Below are 20,500 nucleotides of genomic sequence, written 5' to 3'. Positions count from 1 at the left end.
TGAATTGTCAGCAGATTCCATTTCCGGCGGATCAGTTCTCCCGCTGACAGCTAGTCCGCAAGCCCCCTCCAGGTGACTTCATCTCTAGTCTGGACAGTATACGAGACAGGCCCAGTTTGTGCAAGGATCGCGACGCAAACCCATTTTTCCCCTGTGGAGTAGTTCCTGGCCAACACACCTTGTCCTTGGTGGAAGACACAATGTTTTGTTTTATTTCCCTGCCATTCTGTCTGTCCTTGTTGTTTCTGTTGAACGATTTATTTCATTTTCAGAGGTTTCAACAAGTCGCATGCTGAATGCAATTGTCTCTTCATCATTAATAATGCTGGAGAACTTTTAGACTTGAATGAGCAGTATTACTATACATCAGTAGGAATTGATTAAGGACGGCACAGTGATGGCATGGTAAGCACTGCTCCCTCATGGCACTGAGGACCCGGGTTCAATCCCGGCTGCGGGTCACTGTCCGTATGGAGGTTGCGTTTTCTCTCCGTGTCCGCGTGGGTCTCAACCCCGCAATCCAAAGATGTACAGAGTAGGTGGATTGGCCATGCTAAATTGCCTGTTAATTGGAAGCATTTTAATTAAAAATAATGTTTAAAGGAATTGATTAAGGCGTTTGATCAGCGAACCTTGTTCCCTGGTTGCTCTAAATGTGTGTTTCAAGGTTTGGATGAAGCATTCTGCTCGTCCATTTGTAGCGGGATGGGACGATATGTTAAATACCATTCTCCTTCAAGAAACATTTGAATTTTTGGGAGACAAATTAAGGTCTGTTATTGCTTACCAAGTGCTCAGGGAATCAAACCTACTAAAGACTTCTATCTCTCAATCGTCTTTTCTGATGAAGTTGACTTCATTCATTATGGCGATTTCTGGTCACATTAAATGAACATTGATTGTTACCAATAACATATGTCCTTCAAAAGGTCCTTTGAAGTCGACGTGCACCCGTTCCCAAGCCTCTTCCGGCCATTCCCAAGGAATCAGCAGTGCTTCCAGTGATAAGTTTCGTACCTTCATACATGAACAACACTTTCCCTTCGATCTCCGCACCCAATCCAGACCACCAGAAATAACTCCTTGCTATTTCTTTCATGCGCACAATTCTGCAAGGCCCTCATGCAATTTGTTTCACACTCGTCTTCTCAATGATGGCGGAATGATTGCTCTGAGCAACCAAAGAAGACAACCTGACTGTACAGCCAGCTCCAATCTTCTAGTGGAGTACGGTTTCAAGTCAGGTTTTAGAACTGAGATCTTGCCTCGTGGCACCATATCCATTACGTTGGAGAATATCGGATCAGTCTGAGTATACTTCTTCACTTGTCCTGAAGTGACAGGTGTTACTGTCTACCTGTTCGAAGAAGTACTTCCATTTGAGTAGTTTGATGAACTACTTGCTGACAAATCAATTGGTAGCGGTAATCGTGAAAGTCCATCTGCATTACAATGGAGACTTTGTTGTCAATACTTGATGGTGTAAGTATGTGGAGACAAAAGCAATACCCATCTTTGCATTCTACATGGTGCAAGTGAGAGAATTCCTGTGTGTGGTCTAAACATTGTCGTTAATGGATGACGGTCCACCAACAGCGTGTACCTTCTATTGTACATGAATTGGTGGAATCTCTTTGCTCCAAAAGTAATCCTTAAAGGTTCTCTTTCAATTTGTTCATAGTTACTTTCAGATTTGCTCAGTATTCGAGATGCAAAGGCAAAGGGTGTTTCTTCGCCTGACGGGATGATATGGGATACCACTGCTCCAACACATAAGGGGATGCGTCACACGCCAACTGTAGGGATAGGGTAGGGTCAAAAGGCAAAAGGTCTTCAGATTTGAGCAACGTTTCTTTGGCTTGCACAAAAGCATTATTGCACTGATCCAACCACTCCCACTTCTTGCTTTTGCACAACATGTTATGCAATGGTTTTTAAAAGGTTGTCTAAGTTGGAACAAATCTTTTGTAATAGTTCAACAATCTTAGGAAGGATCACAACTGGTTAATGTTTTGAGGTGCAAGCACCTCTGGTTGCCTTGACCTTCAAAGGCGATTTCTGAAGGCCCGTGGAATAGATCACATGTCCCAAATACCCAGTGGAAGACTGGAAGAATTCACACATGTCCTTGCGGACACTCAGTCTATCGTCTTCTAACCTTTGAAGAGTGGCATCCGGATTCCGAAGATATTCCCCTTCATTTTTTCCAGTGACTAGGGAGTCAGCCAGATAGCACTGGACTCTGATTAGTCCACTCAAGATCTGATCCATTGCTCTTTCAAACAATACAGGAGCTGATGTGATACCAAATGGTAATCTTCGTTACCGAAACAAACCTTTATGTGTCACAATTGTCAGAAATTCCTGTGAATTCTGGTCTACATTCATCTGTAAGTATGGCTGATCAGATCGATTATTTTTATAAATTTAGAGTATCCAATTCTTTTTTTCCCAGTTAACGAGCAATTTAGCCTGGCCAATTCACCTACCCTGCACATCTTTTTGTGTTGTGGGGGTGATACCCACACAGACACAGGAGAATGTGCAAACTCCACACGGATAGTGGCCCGGGGCCGGGATCGAACTCGTGTCCTCAGTACTGTAAGGCAGCAGTGCTAACCATTGCACCACCGTGACTCAGATTGATTTTGCTAAAATGTTGGCCTCTTGCCAACCCTGCAAACAAGTCATCAATGTGGGGTAGTGGGTATTGTTAAGTACACAACACTCGATTAAGGGTGACTTTGAAGTCTCTGCAAATCCATACGGATCCATCATTTTTGATGACTTTACTATTGGTGCAGCCCATTCACTAATATTGGCAGGTTCCATGAAAACCGTCTTCACCAGCCGTTCCAAGTCGCTCCCAACTTTCAGCCTGATAGCATAGGGTGCCAATCTTACCTTCAAGCTTTTTGCTTGGCTTCCTTCTTTAATCTTCAATATAACTGAAAAGCCTTCCATACTCCCCAGTTCTTTATCACACACAACAGTGTGCTTCTTTAGATTCATCAGTTTAACTTCGGCCCAGTTCAGGCAAATCTTTTCCAACTGTGTTCCAACCCATCAGTGCTGGATAATTGCCCTTTTACAACATGTAAAGGCAAGTCTGCTGTTTACCTGTTAAGCTGCAGAGCTACATTAATGTGGCCCTTCAATGAAATCACTTCACCAATGTATGTCTTCAACACTATTCTTGAAAGTTTCAAGGGAATGCGTCTTGAGTTTTATAGAATGACTCTGGCAACAGCAAGACTGCTGCCGAGTGTCGACTTCCATCTTTACTGGCTGCCCACCCAGCAGTGGAGTGACCCTGTATCTATTTTAATACCAGAAGTGGCTAGCACATTCAGTGACAATTTGTCCCCAAAATGAAAGTTGCCTCATTTCCCTCGACTCTTTTGCACAGCATGAACACTTCTTTTGTTCTGTTGACATGCTGTTTTGGTTACCACTTGTCTCTTACTATTTTTGCTCATAGCTTGCTTTTTATTCCAGTTGGCATGCTCTATATGACCTTTTTTTCCACAGCTTCTGTAAATTATATCCTTGCACCAACATTCCGCAGCTGAATTTTTAAAAATTTATTTACGGGTTGTGGACGTCGCTGGCTAGGCCAGCATTTATTGCCCATCCCTAGTTGCCCTTCAGAAGGTGGTGGTGAGTTACCTTATTGAACTGCTGCAGTCCTTGAGGTGTAGGTATACCCACAGTGCTGTTAGGGAGGGAGTTCCAGGATGTTGCTGCAGCACCAGTGAAGGAGCGGCGATATATTTCCAAGTCAGGGTGGTGAGTGACTTGGAGGGGAACCTCCAGATAGCGGGTAGCGGGGTTCCCAGGTATCTGCTGCTCTTGTCCTTCTAGATGGTAGTGGTTGTGGGTCTTGAAGGTGTGTCTAAGGAACCTTGGTGAGTTACTGCAGTGCATCTTGTAGATGGTACACATGGCTACCACTATTCGTTGGTGGTGGAGGGTCTGAATGTTTGTGGAAGGGGAGCAATCAAGCGGGCTGCTTTGTCCTGGATGGTGTCGAGCTTGTTGAGTCTTGATGGAGCTGCATTCATCCAGGCAAGTGGAGAGTATTCCATTACACTCCTGACTTGTGCCTTATAGATGGTGGGCAGACTTTGGGGGGTCAGGAGGCGAGTTATTCGCTGTAGAATTCCTAGTGTTTGACCTGCCCTGGGAGCCACAGTATTAATGTGGCTAGTCCAGTTCAGTTTCTGATCAATGGTAACCCCCAGGATATTGATTGTGGGGGATTCAGCGATTGTAATGTCATTGAATGTCATGGGGCGGCGGTTTGATTCTCTCTTGTAGGAGATGATACTTGTGTGGCGCAAATGTAACTGCCCTGGCTTCATGCATCAGTGACATGTAAAGGTTTTGAAATTCTTAGGTGTCGATTCTGCTGACATTTTGCGTATCTGAGAATTCAAACTCAGTTACTGAGCCTCTTTCACACCCAGCTCCATTGAAATGCCAATTTCCATGGCCTTTTTTAGAGCAAGGTTACTCTTAGTTAGCAACCGTTTCTATAGTGCTTCACTTTGCAGACCACAGACCAATCTGTAGTCTGCAAAGTGAAGCACTATAGTTGTATCATTCCGCTAATCACCATACTCACAGTATTCTGCAAGTCTTTTTAATACAGCCAAGAATTGTGCAATAGGTTTCCCCCTCTTCTTGATGTCTTCTGTGGAATCTCAAGCATACTGCAATCACCAAGGTCTTCGCCGAATAGCGTGCTTGGAGGATCTCTACAATTTGTTCATACGTTTTCAAGCCTGACTTCTCTGATTGCACGGAACTTCTGAGGAGATTGACCGTTTTACCCATCATGCTCAGGAACCTGGGAGCCCGAATATCTTCTGCTATTTTGTTTTCCTGCCCAAACTAGTCAAACCGCTCCGTTTAGGAGCCCCATTGCTCCAACATTTTCATCGAATGGTCCCACAGCACCAAAAACTCACGCCGATTTTCTTCCTAATGGAGGTTCCCCGTATGCGCACTTTGTAACATGTTTTCAGCAGCTACCTTGCTTTTCCTGTTTGAAGAAGGCAACCACCCGGGCTTCAGTCTGTTTGTTAAAATACCCTATCTCCAGAATTGCTCTGCGGTAGATTGCTACTCACGTCCACCTTGTCTGCAGCAAATGCAAGAGCTTTTCATCTAAGTCTTCTTTCCTGCCGTTCGTCATTTATTTTTTTCTGGATGGCTAGCAAGCACCGTTTGAAGTCCTCATTGCCAGTCTTTGCAGTGTGAATTGTGGAGAACTGACACTAGGAAACACGGAGGGTCAAAAGCTCACAGAACTTTATTTACAAGGTGTGTTAACTACTGGCTGCACCTTCACTCTGGCAATTTTTCGGGCTACCGACCTGTGACATCACTTCCGGTGACGCCATGCACATATTAATACATAGCACTTACTGCAGCTGCTAAGACTCATTGTAAATACATAACACCATTCTCAGTTGCCTAGGCACTAAGATCTGGAAATCCCTCTCTAAACATTCCTGCCTATCTAACTATCTTTCCTCTTTTCAGACACTCTTCGAAGCCTAGTTCTTTGACCAGGTTTTGCTATCAGCTCTGATATCACCTTCTGTTCCTTGGTATCAAATCTTTCTTCAGGATGTTCCTGTTAAGTGCCTTGAAATGATTTATTACACGACAGGCACTATATAAATGGAGGTTGTTGTCAGAAATGGGGAGATCCTAGCTATTGGATTGTGAAATTAATAATAGCTACTAATGTCATAAGGCACTCAGTCAAGTTGACTTGGTTTCAACAGTGAAATAGATCAACTTGATCATGAGAACTTGCCACATTCTTACCTTGACATGACTAATTCATGTCTTCTATCTCTGAAGAGGTATCTCTCATGTGCAGCACTGTGGGCGTAGCAAGGACAGGTTCTCAGAGAAGCTGACTTTTCCTGAGGGTTCATCACCACAGGACTCATGCACGTTGTGCTCAGTGCAGATACTCTCATTTCAGTGGAGCCAGTTGGACAGAGAGCTTGCTCACAAGTGAACACAAACAATGATAGAGACAGGAACAACAGTGGACGCAGCCCTCTCCAAACTCTGCTCAAATAGACTCAGGTGCTGTACCTCAGGAGCCTTTGATGAAAAGGAGAATAATTGAGCAGCAGCAGAGGAGATATGCTGCATTTTCAACTAGATTGATGCACGGGGTTGGGGAGGTGCTGATGCCACAGGCCACTGAGATGATGTCTTCGACATGGATATTGTGACCAGCACCATGGGCTTTGCAGTGAAGTTTGTATTATTAAAGGCATCTTTGATGTCCCAAGCAGCAATGTGAAAAGCTAGGGATATTTGACTGCATCCTCTTCCTCCTTACACTCTGAAATGTTGGTGGAGGATCTGAGTTATTTGTCTAGGTCTTCCTACAGGTCAAGACGTTGCGGTTTTGAGAAAATGACCATCCTCTAGGCCCTGTCTCAAGTGTATCGAAGGCTGCCTCCAGATCTGCTCAGGCACCTAAGAACACCTTCAGCACACTGATTCGATTACACATCTGATGGTGCTGTAGGATTCATTGTAGCACTGTTGGGCTTCAGTGGCCATATTTCCAACAGGTGGCAGGAACTAATTTTGTTGTGGATATCCTTTATTACCCAGAAGCCACCCCTGATGCCTACTTCCAGATCCAAGAAGGAGCTTGGACTGCCACAGAATGGCATCTTGAGAGCTGCCAGTCAGGACTCTTGTGAATACACACATAAACGTCATCCACTGGTTGCACGCCAACAACACATTGATAAAGTGGAAGTTCTTGAAAATGACAAATACTCCTGGCAGATATGGCCGTCTTCAGAGAGCCATCTATGTGCTGTTTATTGTGCACTGTATCTTTAGGGAGTCAGTTAGAGCAACAAAATTGAACTCCTGCTATACTAACTGACATTGTCAGTGGTAAAGTTGACATAATTGCCAGCTCTCGCAATTAGCCGTCAGTCACCTGTCTTAGGTTTGTAGGCAGGGTGTTCCTGCAGAGGTCTGCGGCAGGAAATTACTTCAGGAATTCCTCAGGGTTGTGTCCTAGCCCCAACCACCTTCGGCTGCTTCATCAATGACCTTCCTTCCATCATAAGGTCAGAAGTGCGGATATTTGCGAATGACGGCACCATGTTCAGCACCATTCGTGATTCCTCAGATCATGAAGCAGTCCATGTCCAAATGCAGCAAGACCTGGACAATATCCAGGGTTGGGCTGACAAGTGGCAAGTTACATTCGCGCCACACCAGTGACAGGCAATGACCATCTCCTACAAGAGAGGATCTAACCACCGCCCATAATATTCAATTGCAATACCATCGCTGAATCCTCCACAATCAAAATCCTGGGGGTTACCATTGATCAGAAACTGAACTGGACTAGTGATATTAATATTCGACACAGGGGCGGCACGGTGGCACAGTGGTTAGCATTGCTGCCTACGGCGCTGAGGACCCGGGTTCGAATCCCGGCCCTGGGTCACTGTCTGTGAGGAGTTTGCACATTCTCCCTGTGTCTGCGTGGGTTTCACCCCCACAACCCAAAGATGTGCAGGTTAGGTGGATTGGCCACGTTAAATTGCCCCTTGGAAAAAATGAATTGGATTTCTAAATTTATTTTAAAAAAAAATAAAAATATTGTTGACTCCAAGGCAGGTCAAAGGCTAGGATTCCTACGAAGAGTAACTCACCCTCTGACCCCCCCCCCCCCCCCCCCTCCCCCAAAAGCCTATCTACCCTCTACAAGGCACAATTCAGGAGTGTGATGGAATGCTCTCTACTTACCTGGATGAGTGCAGCTCCAACAGCACTCAAGAAGCTCGACACCATCCAGGACAAAACAACCCGCTTGACTGTTTCGCCTTCCACAAACATTCAAACCCTCTACCGCCGACAAACAGTGGCAGCCATGTGCACCATCTACAAGATGCACTGCGCACTGCAGTATCTTACCAAGGTTCCTTAGACGGCATCTTCCAAACCCACGACCACTACCATCTAGAAGGACAAGAGCAGCAGATACCTGAGAATCTCACCATCTGGAGGTCTGCTTTAAGTCACTCACCACCCTAATTTGGGAATATATCGCCATTCCTTCACTGTTGCTGGGGCAAAATCCTCCCTAATAGCACAGTGGGTGTACCTACACCAGAAGGACTGCAGCGGTTTAATAAGGCAACTCACTACCACTTTCTGAAAGGCAACTAGGGTTGAGACATTTGCAGTCAGATATTTAAAGGAACTCCAGTCTATGCATGTAGATCCTATTTTGCGATATTGTCCCCTGCTATCCCCCCCCCTCTCTGGACTCTCCCCTCTTTACCGCTCTCTCCTCTTTACCGCTCTCCCCTCTTTACTGCTCTCCCCTCTCTGCGCTCTCCCCTCTTTACCGCTCTCTCCTCTTTACCGCTGTCCCCTCAATGCACTCTCCCCTCTCCGCCGCTTTCCCTTCTCCGCCGCTCTCCCCTCTTTACCGCTCTCTCCTCTTTACCGCTCTCCCCTCTTTACTGCTCTCCCCTCTCTGCGCTCTCCCCTCTTTACCGCTCCCTCCTCTTTACCGCTCTCCCCTCTTTACCCTTCTCCCTTCTCTGTATTCTCCCCACTTTACCGCTCTCCCCTCTCTGCACTCTCCCCTCTCTGCACTCTCCCCTCTCTGCACTCTCCCCTCTCTGCACTCTCCCCTCTCCGCCGCTCTCCCCTCTCCGCCGTTCTCCCCTCTCCGCCGCTCTCCCCTCTCCGCCCGCTCTCCCCTCTCCGCCGCTCTCCCCTCTCCGCCGCTCTCCCCTCTATGCCCCTCTCCGCCGCTCTCCGCTCTCCCCTCTCCGCTGCTCTCCCTCTCCGCCGCTCTCTCCCTCTCCGCCGCTCTCTCCCTCTCCGCCGCTCTCTCCCTCTCCGCCGCTCTCTCCCTCTCCGCCGCTCTCTCCCTCTCCGCCGCTCTCCCCTCTCCGCCGCTCTCCCCTCTCCGCCGCTCTCTGCTCTCCCCTCTCCGCCGCTCTCCCCTCTCTGCACTCTCCGCTCTCCCCTCTCTGCACTCTCCCCTCTCCGCCGCTCTCCCCTCTCTGCACTCTCCCCTCTCTGCACTCTCCCCTCTCTGCACTCTCCCCTCTCTGCACTCTCCCTCTCTACACTCTCCCCTCTCCGCCGCTCTCCCCTCTCCGCCGCTCTCCCCTCTCCGCACTCTTCCCTCTCCCCGCTCTCCCCTCTCCGCCGCTCTCCGCTCTCCCCTCTCTGCTGCTCTCCCCTCTCCGCCGCTCTCCCCTCTCTGCACTCTCCCCTCTCTCCGCTCTCCCCTCTCCGCCGCTGTCCCCTCTCCGCCGCTCTCCCCTCTCCGCCGCTCTCCCCTCTCCGCACTCTTCCCTCTCCCCTCTCCGCCGCTCTCCCCTCTCTCCGCTCTCTCCGCTCTCCCCTCTCCGCCGCTCTCCCCTCTCTGCACTCTCCCCTCTCCGCCGCTGTCCCCTCTCCGCCGCTCTCCCCTCTCTGCACTCTCCCCTCTCTGCACTCTTCCTCTCCCCGCTCTCCCCTCTCCGCCGCTCTTCCCTCTCCGCCGCTCTCCCCTCTCCGCCGCTCTCCCCTCTCCGCCGCTCTCCCCTCTCCGCCACTCTCTCCCTCTCTCCGCTCTCCCCTCTCCGCCCCTCTCTCCGCTCTCCCCTCTCTGCACTCTCCCCTCTCTGCACTCTCCCCTCTCTCCGCTCTCCCCTCTCCGCCGCTCTCCCCTCTCCGCCGCTCTCCCCTCTGCGCCGCTCTCCCCTCTCTGCCGCTCTCCCCTCTCCGCCGCTCTCCCCTCTCTCCGCCGCTCTCCCCTCTCTGCGCTCTCCCCTAACCGCCCCTCTCTCCGCTCTCCCCTCTCCGCCGCTCTCCCCTCTCCGCCGCTCTCTGCTCTCCCCTCTCCGCCGCTCTCCCCTATCTGCACTCTCCCTCTCTGCACTCTCCCCTCTCTGCACTCTCTCCCCTCTCTGCACTCTCCCCTCTCTGCACTCTCCCCTCTCTGCACTCTCCCCTCTCTGCACTCTCCCCTCTCTCCGCCCCTCTCCCCGCTCTCCCCTCTCTCCGCCGCTCTCCCGCTCTCCCCTCTCCTCCGCTCTCCCCTCTCCGCCGCTCTCCCCTCTCCGCCGCTCTCCCCTCTCCGCCGCTCTCCCCTCTCCGCCGCTCTCCCCTCTCCGCCACTCTCCCCTCTCTCCGCTCTCCCCTCTCCGCCCCTCTCTCCGCTCTCCCCTCTCTGCACTCTCCCCTCTCTGCACTCTCCCCTCTCTGCACTCTCCCCTCTCTGCACTCTCCCCTCTCTCCGCTCTCCCCTCTCCGCCCCTCTCCCCGCTCTCCCCTCTCTCCGCCGCTCTCCGCTCTCCCCTCTCCTCCGCTCTCCCCTCTCCGCCGCTCTCCCCTCTCCGCCGCTCTCCCCTCTCTGCCGCTCTCCCCTCTCTGCCGCTCTCCCCTCTCTCCGCTCTCCCTTCTCTGCACTCTCCCTCTCTGCACTCTCCCCTCTCTCCGCTCTCCCCTCTCCGCCGCTCTCCCCTCTCCGCACTCTCCCCTCTCTCCGCTCTCCCCTCTCCGCTGCTCTCCCCTCTCTCCGCTCTCCCCTCTCTGCACTCTCCCTCTCTGCACTCTCCCTCTCTCCGCTCTCCCCTCTCCGCCGCTCTCCCCTCTCCGCACTCTCCCCTCTCTCCGCTCTCCCCTCTCCGCTGCTCTCCCCTCTCCGCCGCTCTCCCCTCTCTCCGCTCTCCCCTCTCTCCGCTCTCCCCTCTCTCCGCTCTCCCCTCTCCGCCGCTCTCCCCTCTCCGCCGCTCTGCCCTCTGCGCCGCTCTCCCCTCTGCGCCGCTCTCCCCTCTGCGCCGCTCTCCCCTCTGCGCCGCTCTCCCCTCTCTGCACTCTCCCCTCTCAGCCGCTCTCCCCTCTCCGCCGCTCTTCGCTCTCCGCCGCTCTCCCCTCTCCGCCGCTCTCTCCGCTCTCCCCACTCCGCCTCTCTCCGCTCTCCCCTCTCCGCCGCTCTCCCCTCTCTCCCCTCTCCGCCGCTCTCCCCTCTCCGCCGCTCTCCCCTCTCTGCCGCTCTCCCCTCTCTGCACTCTCCCCTCTCTCCGCTCTCCCCTCTCCGCCGCTCTCCCCTCTCTGCCGCTCTCCCCGCTCTGCACTCTCCCCTCTCTGCACTCTCCCCTCTCTGCACAGTCCCCTCTCTGCCGCTCTCCCCTCTCTGCACTCTCCCCTCTCCGCTGCTCTCCCCTCTCTGCACTCTCCCCTCTCTGCACTCTCCCCTCTCTGCACTCTCCCCTCTCTGCACTCTCCCCTCTCTGCACTCTCCCCTCTCTGCACTCTCCCCTCTCTGCACTCTCCCCTCTCTCCGCTCTCCTCTCTCTCCGCTCTCCCCTCTCCGCCGCTCTCCCCTCTCTGCCGCTCTCCCCTCTGCGCCCCTCTCTCCGCTCTCCCCTCTCTGCACTCTCCCCTCTCTGCACTCTCCCCTCTCTCCGCTCTCCCCTCTCCGCCGCTCTCCCCTCTCCGCCGCTCTCCCCTCTCCGCCGCTCTCCCCTCTCCGCCGCTCTGCACTCTCCCCTCTCTGCACTCTCCCCTCTCTGCCGCTCTCCCCTCTCCGCCGCTCTCCCCTCTCCGCCGCTCTCCCCTCTCCGCCGCTCTCTCCGCTCTCCCCACTCTGCCGCTCTCCCCTCCCTCCGCTCTCCCCTCTCCGCCGCTCTCCCCTCTCCGCCGCTCTCCCCTCTCCGCCGCTCTCCCCTCTCTGCACTCTTCCCTCTCGGCACTCTCCACTCTCTGCACTCTCCCTTCTCCGCTGCTCTCCCCTCTCTGCACTCTCCCCTCTCTCCGCTCTCCCCTCTCCGCCGCTCTCCCCTCTCCGCCGCTCTCCCCTCTCTGCGCTCTCCCCTCTCTGCGCTCTCCCCTCTCGCCGCTCTCCCCTCTCCGCCGCTCTCACCTCTCCGCCGCTCTCCCCTCTCTGCGCTCTCCCCTCTCTGCGCTCTCCCCTCTCTCCGCTCTCCCCTCTCCGCCGCTCTCCCCTCTCCGCCGCTCTCCCCTCTCGCCGCTCTCCCCTCTCCGCCGCTCTCCCCTCTGCGCTGCTCTCCCCTCTCCGCCGCTCTCTCAGGCTAAGTATTATGCTGAGATATTACTTGTCCTTTTCACTTTATAGATGGTGATGGATTTGTTGGGTATTTTTTTAAAGTTTATTGCTGTTTGTTAAATGGCTGCTCAGAGTAACCAATATTTGATGAAAGTGGATCTCATTTGAAAATATCCAGGAGGGTGCTTTTGTTAATAGAGCATACCTTCTGAATTGTGATTGCTCTATTTGTCTTTAAATGTAGAACTTGTGTTGTGTGGCATGCATTTGATCTGTACTACAGTCAGTTATTTATGTGAAAATAATTTCTTCTCCAATTGTCAGCCGCGGTAATCATGGGAGAGGTAATACTTCTGGTGGTCACAAGCCTTCGGGGAGCCCAACTATTACTCGAGAGAAAGAACCGGTGACAGCGGTGTATAGAAATACAGCCAACATTCGTGACATCTACGGAGCTTCATCTCGCAGTAGCAGCAGTAACTCTGGTTCATACAAAGGCAGTGACAGTAGCCCAACTATCAGGTATACTAATGAAAGCTGGTAGGATTGATGAAGTACTGCATTTCATTTTTCTGATCAAAACCTCATGCGCTATATTCTGTACTTGGCATCTTTTATTCATCAATTCTGATCTAAGTATTCAAAAATGAATATTTAGGCTTAGACAAGAGCCTTGACTAACCGCTTTACATTTTAAATACACATTTTTTAAGTAAAAGGTATTGCAATCATTGTAAAACAAATGGAACATAATTCTATTAACGGCTGTATTGTTAATTGTGTTGCCTAACTTTACAAACGAACTGTAAGCAGATTTTTCTTTAACTGCCCCGATCAGGCCTGCCAACTTCAGACCACAATTCTCGAAGGCAATGCTTCCCTCTTCATACATCCCCAATTCAGATTGACCAACTTTTTGCGTACCCTTTGTAATAAATCCAGGAGGCGTGGAATGAAAGGCCAAACTTGTTCATTTTAAACTGAAAATAAAGCCGTTACCACAGCACACAAAACAAACGTCCCAAACTAGGACTATCGGGAACTGCCGGTACAGGTCTGGGAACTACATTGAAAGGTCCAGTTAACGAGCCCCAGCTGGCAGGTCTCCGCCCGCTCACCACAGGAACTCGCATTCTGCGGAGCCCACGGGGAGATCAGTTAGTGATCCTCGATGGTCCTTGTGAAGGTTCTTGTGAGGGTTAGCACACCCCGTAAGTAGTTTCTTTCTTAACTACCCCTCCAAATACCACACGTTTTCTAAATCATTATTTACACAGTACGGGTAAACATGTGTCTTGTAAGAGAGCATGAGAGACTCTTTGGAGTCTCACTTTGGTTCAGAACTGGACTCTAGATGTACCAGGAATGAGTGACCATGTCAAGTAATGTGTTAAAACAACAATTTTATTGACTATTGAATAATAATAATATGACAATTATAATTAATAATATAAAAAAGAAAAGTAACTTTATTGAAAGGAGTAAACACTTTAGATATACAAGAAAGTTTTTTTTTATAAATTTACAGTACCCAATTCATTTTGTCCAATTAAGGGGAAATTGGCGTGGTCAATCCACCTACCCTATACATCTTTGGGTTGTGGGGGTGAAACCCACACAGACACGGGGAGAATGTGCAATCTCCACACGGACAGTGACCCAGGGCCGGGATCGAACCCGGGTCCTCGGCGCTGTGTGGCAGCAGTGCTAACCACTGTGCTGCCTCAAACTTTTTTAAAAATGCAAACTAGTATGTAACTAGTAAAGTTGACCAGGGAGAACCGGTGGATGTGGTTCATTTTGACTTTCAGAAGGTTTTTGACAAGGTCTCAAACAGCAGATTACTGTGTCGAGTTAAAGTGCATTGGATTACGGGTAGTAAGAGATAGAAAACTGGTTAGCAAACAGGAAGCAAAATGTTCTTCTTCTGATTGGCAGGCATTGACTAGTGGAGTACCACAGGGATCTGTGCTAGGACCCCAAATGTTCACATTATATATTAATGATTTGGATGAGGGAACTAAATGTAGCATTTCCAAATTTGCAAATGATACAAAGTTGGGTGGGAGAGTGAACTGTGAAAAGGATGCAGAGATTCTTCTGCGGGATTTGGACAGGCTGAGTAAGTGGGCATATGCATGGCAGGTGCAGTAGAACATAGATAAATGTGAGGTTATATACTTTGGTAGCAAAAATAGGAAGGCAGATTATTATTTGAATGGGTGTAAATTGAGAGAGGTGGATACTCAGCGAGACTTTGGTGTCCTCGTGCATCAGTCACTGAAAGTAAGTGTGCAGGTACAGCAGGCAGTAAAGAAGGCAAATGGTATGTTTGCCTTCATAGTGAGAAGATTTGAGTATAAGAATAGAGTTGTTTTACTGCAATTGTGTAGGGCATTGATGAGGCCACACCTAGAGTATTGTGTGCCGTTTTGGTGACCTTATCTGAAGAAAGATGCTCTTGCTATGGAGGGAGTGCAGCGAAGATTTACCAGGCTGATTCGTGGGATGGCAGGACTGGCATGAGGAGAGAGTAAATTGGTTAGGATTATATTCATTGGAGTTTAGAAGAGTGAGAGGGGATCTCACAGGAACTTATAAAATTCTAACAGGATTAGACAGGGTAGATTTAGAAAGAATGTTCCCGATCGTGGGGGAGTCCAGAACTAGGGGTCACAGTTTGAGGATAAGGGGTAAACCTTTTAGGACCGAAGTGAGGAGAAATTTCTTCACCCAGAGAGTGGCGAATCTGTGGAATTCACTCCCACAGAAAGTAGTTGAGGCCAAAACATTACGTAATTTCAAGAAGGAATTAGATATAGTTCTTGGGGCTAAAGGGATCAAGGGATATGGGGGGAAGGTGGGATCAGGATATTGAACTTGATGAAGAGCCATAATGAATGGCTGAGCAGGCTTGAAGGACTGTTTCTAATTTCTATGTATGTTTCCATGTAAACAACAGCCCCAATCTATATGTTCCACAACAGCTCCCCAAAATCGAAAACCCAGCTCAGTCTGTTCCACAACAGAACACTAAATTAGTCAAAATTCCCTTTGGTACATATAGTACCAAGTCTTCTGAGTAACCTTACGGGTGTGGACTCTTTGGCCAGTCACTCCGATGTCCATTTTTCCGTTTTCAGTGATTGACTATTTCACTACGGTTGTAGCCCTGAGTCCTGGAGGCAGTGTCCCTTTAAACCAGATTACTGGCTCCATTCCAGTATTTTGGGGCCTCCTCCAACTCACTCACTCAGCACCCCCTAATCTTAACACTATGTCCTCACGCCCGCGGGAAAATGAGCGGGAATCACTGTGGACTTTCTTGGAAAAAGTCCACAGTGATTCTCCATTTTGCCGGGGGCTAGCAGGGCCCCGGAGTAGTCCTCGCAGCTTCGGCTGCCGATATGGGGCCCTGCACATCCGGCCGCGCAACATGGCGGACCCACACAGCAAGTCGGCCCCGTAAATATAGGCCCCTCCCAGATAGGCCTCTTTCAAGGGCCCCTGACTGGGGGCACTGACTGGCGGCGATTTTCCGATCCGCGGAGAATCGTGAGTCTGACGCCCCATCCCCCGCTCCGAGCGCGATTTCAGCGCAGAGGCCCGAAGAATTCTTGAAAATCTGCGGTTACACAATTGAGCAAAATATACCCCCAAGAGACATCTGCCATGCTGCCGGGGTACGCATATCACGTTTTGAGAACTATTGCACCAAGGTGCTTTAACTGTATATTCTGATTCCTTTGCATTTTTATTCACTCAGTTGGTCTATGGCATCTTAAACATTCATGGTGACAGGGTTGGTCAAATATACTATTATAATAATAGAATTATAATAATATGGCATGGTGGCACAGTGTTTAGCACTTTTACCTCAGCGTCAGGGACCCGGTGACTGTGTGGAGTTTGCATATTCCCTCCGTGCATTCTTCTCCTGAATGGGTTTCCTCCGGCGACTCTGGTTTCCTCTCACAATCCAAAGATGTGCAGGTTAGATGGATTGGCTATGCTAAATTGCCTCTTAGTGTCCGAAGGTTAAGTGGGGTTATAGCAGGGGTGGGCAAACTACGGCCCGCGGGCCGCATGCGGCCCGCCAAAGGTCTTTATGCGGCCCACCAAGTCATTAAAAAAAAAAAAAAAATTTTTTTTTTTTAAATTAAAAATTTTTTTTTTTTTTTAAGGTTAATGGGGGGGGGGGCTGTTGGGTTACTTACTGGTATAGGGTGGATACGTTGGCTTGAGTAGGGTGATCATTGCTCGGCACAACATCGAGGGCTGAAGGGCCTGTTCTGTGCTGTACTGTTCTATGTTCTGTGTTCTATATGAGGCGCCCAGAATCATAACCGGGTGAAGTGATTATTTTACTTAATATACTATGCGGCCCTTTAAAATTGTGAATTTCTGAATGTGGCCCTTGCACGGAAAAGTTTGCCCACCCCTGGGTTATAGGGATAGTGTGGGGAGTGAGCCAGGGTGGAGTGCTGTTTCAGAGGGTCAGTGTAGACTCATTGGGCCAAATGGTTTCCTTCTGCACTGTAGGGATTCCATGATTCTATGAATAATGGAATTTGATGTGCTTGAGTGTTCAAAGATATAATCTATTGGCTTGGAAATGAAGAATAATGAACAAACTGCTGGGTACATAATATATGACATCAAATAGTAGAGCTGCATTTCACAAAGCAGGACAGAAATTGAGGTAGGCAGATTAGAGGGTCTGCTTCCATTAGTTGGGATATCAGCCCAGTTCGGTAAATTAGTATGAGGCCCCCTAACCCCCCACCCCGCACTTGCTCGTCCAAACTCACAACCACTACCATCTAGGGGAACAAGCACAGCTATCAGTGAACACCACCACCTGGAGAAGCCCAGAATATCTGTGCAAAACATAAGGCTGAAGCAATCGCAAGAATCTTCAGCTACAAGTGTCGACTGAATGATCCACCTTGGCCTCCTCCAGATGTCCCCAGCGTCACAAATGTCAGTCTTCAGCAAATTTTATTACTCCATGTAATTTCTAGAAACAACCAAAAGCATTGGATATTGCAAAGATTATGGGCCTGAACATTAATTCCAGCAATAGTCTTGAAGACTATGAGCTCCAGACCTTGCCACACCCCTAGTCAAGCTGTTCCAGTAAAGCTACAACACTGGCATCTACCCAGCAATGTGGAAAATTGCTCAGGCATGTCCTGCACACAAGAAACAGGACAAATCCTACCTGCCCCATCAGTCTACCCTCAATCATCAGCAAAATGATGGAAGGGGTCATCAACAGTGCTATCAAGTGGTACTTACTCAGCAATATCCTGCTCACCGACGCTCAGTTTGGGTTCCGTCAGTGTCACTAAGCTCCTGACTTAATTACAGCCTTTGTTCAAACATGGACCAAAGAGCTCACTGCCAGAGGTGAGGTGGGAGTGACTGCCTTTGATATCAAGGCAGCATTTGCCCGAGTGTGGCATCAAGGAGTCCTCGCAAACTGGAGTCAATGGGAATCAGGGAGGAAAGTCTCTACTGGTTGGAGTCATACCTAGCAGAAAGGAAAATGATTCTGGTGGTTGAAGGTCAATCATCTTAGCTCCAGGACATCATTGCAGCCATTCCTCAGGATAGTGTCACCTTCAGCTGCTTCATCAATGACTCCTTCCATCATAAGGTCAGAAGTGGGGATGTTTCCTGATGACTGGACAATGTGCAGCACCATTCGCAATTCCTCAGATACTGAAGCCGTACCGCAGATACTGAAACAGCATACTGAAGCAACATCATGGGGGGTTACCATTGATCAGAGACTGGGCTGCTAGGGATGAGCAATAAATGCTGGCCTAGCTAGAGATGGACACATCTTGTAAATGAATTTTTAAAAATGCTATGCCCCCTCACATTCCATGCCCCCTCACTACCCCTTGCCCTTCACACCTCCAACCCCCCAATATCTTCCCCATGCCCACTCATCCACTTTTCGCTACAAAACTCTTGAGCCCTACTATTACATTCAGGAGTCTTGAGATGCTCATAAAGCTGTCAAGATAAAAATAGTCATTCAAAATCCACTTCATAAAAAGTAATCCAAAATAACATCATCCTATTAAGTAGTTGTAAAATTATCAATATAAAGGCTCACAGTTTCCTTGGCAGCTTTTTCACCCCTTACTGACCCCCTATTTTACAACTAAAACCCCAGAACTCAATACATTGACTAAAGTTTTTGAAGTCATTGAAATAACTTAGCCATTGGTACAAGTTTTAAAGCAGGAAACAGCTGTCTGAATTGTCAACCAAAGAGCACAGCTATCTGCCCCTTAGAGTCCAAAGATGTGCAGTTTAGGTGGGATTACAGGGTTTGGGTGGGGGAGTGAGCACAGGTAGTTCTGTTTCAGAGGGTCAGTGCAGACCCGATGGGCCGAATGGCCTCCTGCACTGCAGGGATTATATGATTCTATTCTATGATTCTAAGTGGGACAAGTGGATTATGAGGGAGTATTTGGGAGTTGTGGAAAAAGAAGGATCAATAAAATGTGAAAATACTCAACTGGGGGAACATTAATTTCAGTGAGTTGTAAAGGCTCCGGTCCATGTAGATTGGAATGACCGAGTGACAGGTAAAACAGTAAATGAGCAGTGGGAGGCCTTCAGAAAGGAGATAGTTGGGTTTTAATAAGACAAGTTGACATAAGAGGAGGTCATCCTTGATGACCAAAGATATAGAGCTTGAAATGAAACTGTAAAAGGGGGTTTATAATGAATGTTAAACCCATTCCACAGTGGGAAAACTGAACTGAATACAGAAAGTAGAGGGGATAAAAGATATTAGAGTATTTGACAATAGATTTGAGGATAAAATAAAAGAAATTTCAAAAGCTATTTAAGTAAAAGGGCAGTCAAAAGAAGGATGGAGCTGACTGAGGGACAAAAAGGAGATCTAGTAGGTGTAGAACACATTGCTGAGGTACCAATTGAGTAAATACAGAAAATGCTGGAAAAACCCAGCAGGTGTGGCAGCATCTGTGGAGAGAGAATTGGAATTAACATAGGTTGCAAAAGGAGGTAAGGGTGGAGATGGTACAGATTTTGGCCGCAACCTTCCAATCCTCCTTAGAAATGGGAATGATTCCACAGGACTGGAGAATTGCAAACGTTACAGTGTGTTCAAAAAAGAGAACGATAAATCCAGCAACTACAATATTCAAAGGCAGAAGCATAGATTAATAAATGACAGCCAACACGGATTTGTTAAAGACAAATCGTTTCTCAGTAACTTTATCAAGTTTTTAATATAGTGGGTGATGATGATGGTGCAGTTTTATCTCATGGTTATGGACTTTGGAAAGGTTTTTGATAAATTATAAAATCAGATGGCTCAAACATAGACGGATGCTATTGAGCCCGCCATGTTCATGCCAGCTCTCTGCAAGAGCAACTTATCTTGTCCCATTACTCACTACATTCCCCATAACCTGCATTTTGTTTCTCTTCAGATAATTATCCAATACCCTTTTGAAAGCTATGATTGAATCTGATTCCATAACACCCTCAGCAGTGCATTCTAGATCCTCAGCATTTGCTGTGTAAAAATCATTCCCCTCACATCGCGTCATAGTATTTTACAGCACAGAAAGAGGCCCTTCGGCCCATTGTGTCTGTGCCAACCATCATGCACCTATCTATTCTAATCTTACTTTCCAGTACTTGGTCCGTACCCTTGTCTGCTACCGCGTTTCAAGTGCTCAACTAAATGCTTCTTAAATGTTGGCAGGGTTCCCACCTCTACCACACTCTCAGGCAGTGAGTTCCAGATTTCCATCACCCTCCGGGTGGATAAGGTTTTCCTCAAATCCCCTCAAAATCTCTTGCGCATTACCTTTAATTTATGCCCCTCAACCAAGAAAAACAGTTTCCTAACTATCCTATCCATGTCCTTCATAATTTTGTGCAATCCAATCAGGTCCGCCCCTGCCCCCCTCAGCCTCTTCTGCTCTAAAGTGAACAGCCCTCGCTGAACCAGCCTCTCTTCATAGCTGAAACGCCCCAGCCCAGGCAACATCCCAGTGAAACTCCTGTGCACCCCCACGCCCTCTCAGTGCAATCGCACCTTTGGGTCTTTTGCCATTCATCTTAATTCGGTGTCATTTGGTTTTCACTCTTCTTCCAATGGAAACAGTTTCTTCCTACCTTTCTCTCCCAGGACATTTGACTTCTTTCACTCTCCTCTCAGCCTTCTTTGCTCTAAGAATAGCCGCAGGTTCACCAAACTATCCACATAACTGAAGTCCCTCGTGCTTGGAATAATTATTGTAAATCCTTTCTGCACCCTCTCCAATGCCTTTACATATTTTTTGAAGTGTGGTGCCCAGATTTGGACATAATGGGTGGGATTCTCCTTTCTGGGGACTAAGTCCCCATGTCGGC

General features: G+C 48.9%; 1 protein-coding gene across 8 annotated transcripts in view; it reads left to right on the top strand.

Annotated features, from left to right (window-relative positions):
- sybu (syntabulin (syntaxin-interacting)) overlaps positions 1-20,500 on the top strand; it is a 215,032-nt gene that overhangs the window by 164,446 nt on the left and 30,086 nt on the right. For all 8 annotated transcript variants that reach the window (XM_038809748.1, XM_038809744.1, XM_038809741.1 and 5 more), the window contains one exon: positions 12,410-12,607. In XM_038809748.1, the coding sequence (XP_038665676.1) occupies positions 12,410-12,607 (198 nt within the window). The remainder of the gene's footprint in view (positions 1-12,409; positions 12,608-20,500) is intronic.

The sequence above is a fragment of the Scyliorhinus canicula genome, chromosome 10 (assembly GCF_902713615.1).
Source record: "Scyliorhinus canicula chromosome 10, sScyCan1.1, whole genome shotgun sequence".
NCBI lineage: Eukaryota > Metazoa > Chordata > Chondrichthyes > Carcharhiniformes > Scyliorhinidae > Scyliorhinus > Scyliorhinus canicula.
The sequence above is the reverse complement of the archived record's forward strand: the minus strand, read 5'-3'. Positions and strand labels throughout refer to the sequence as shown.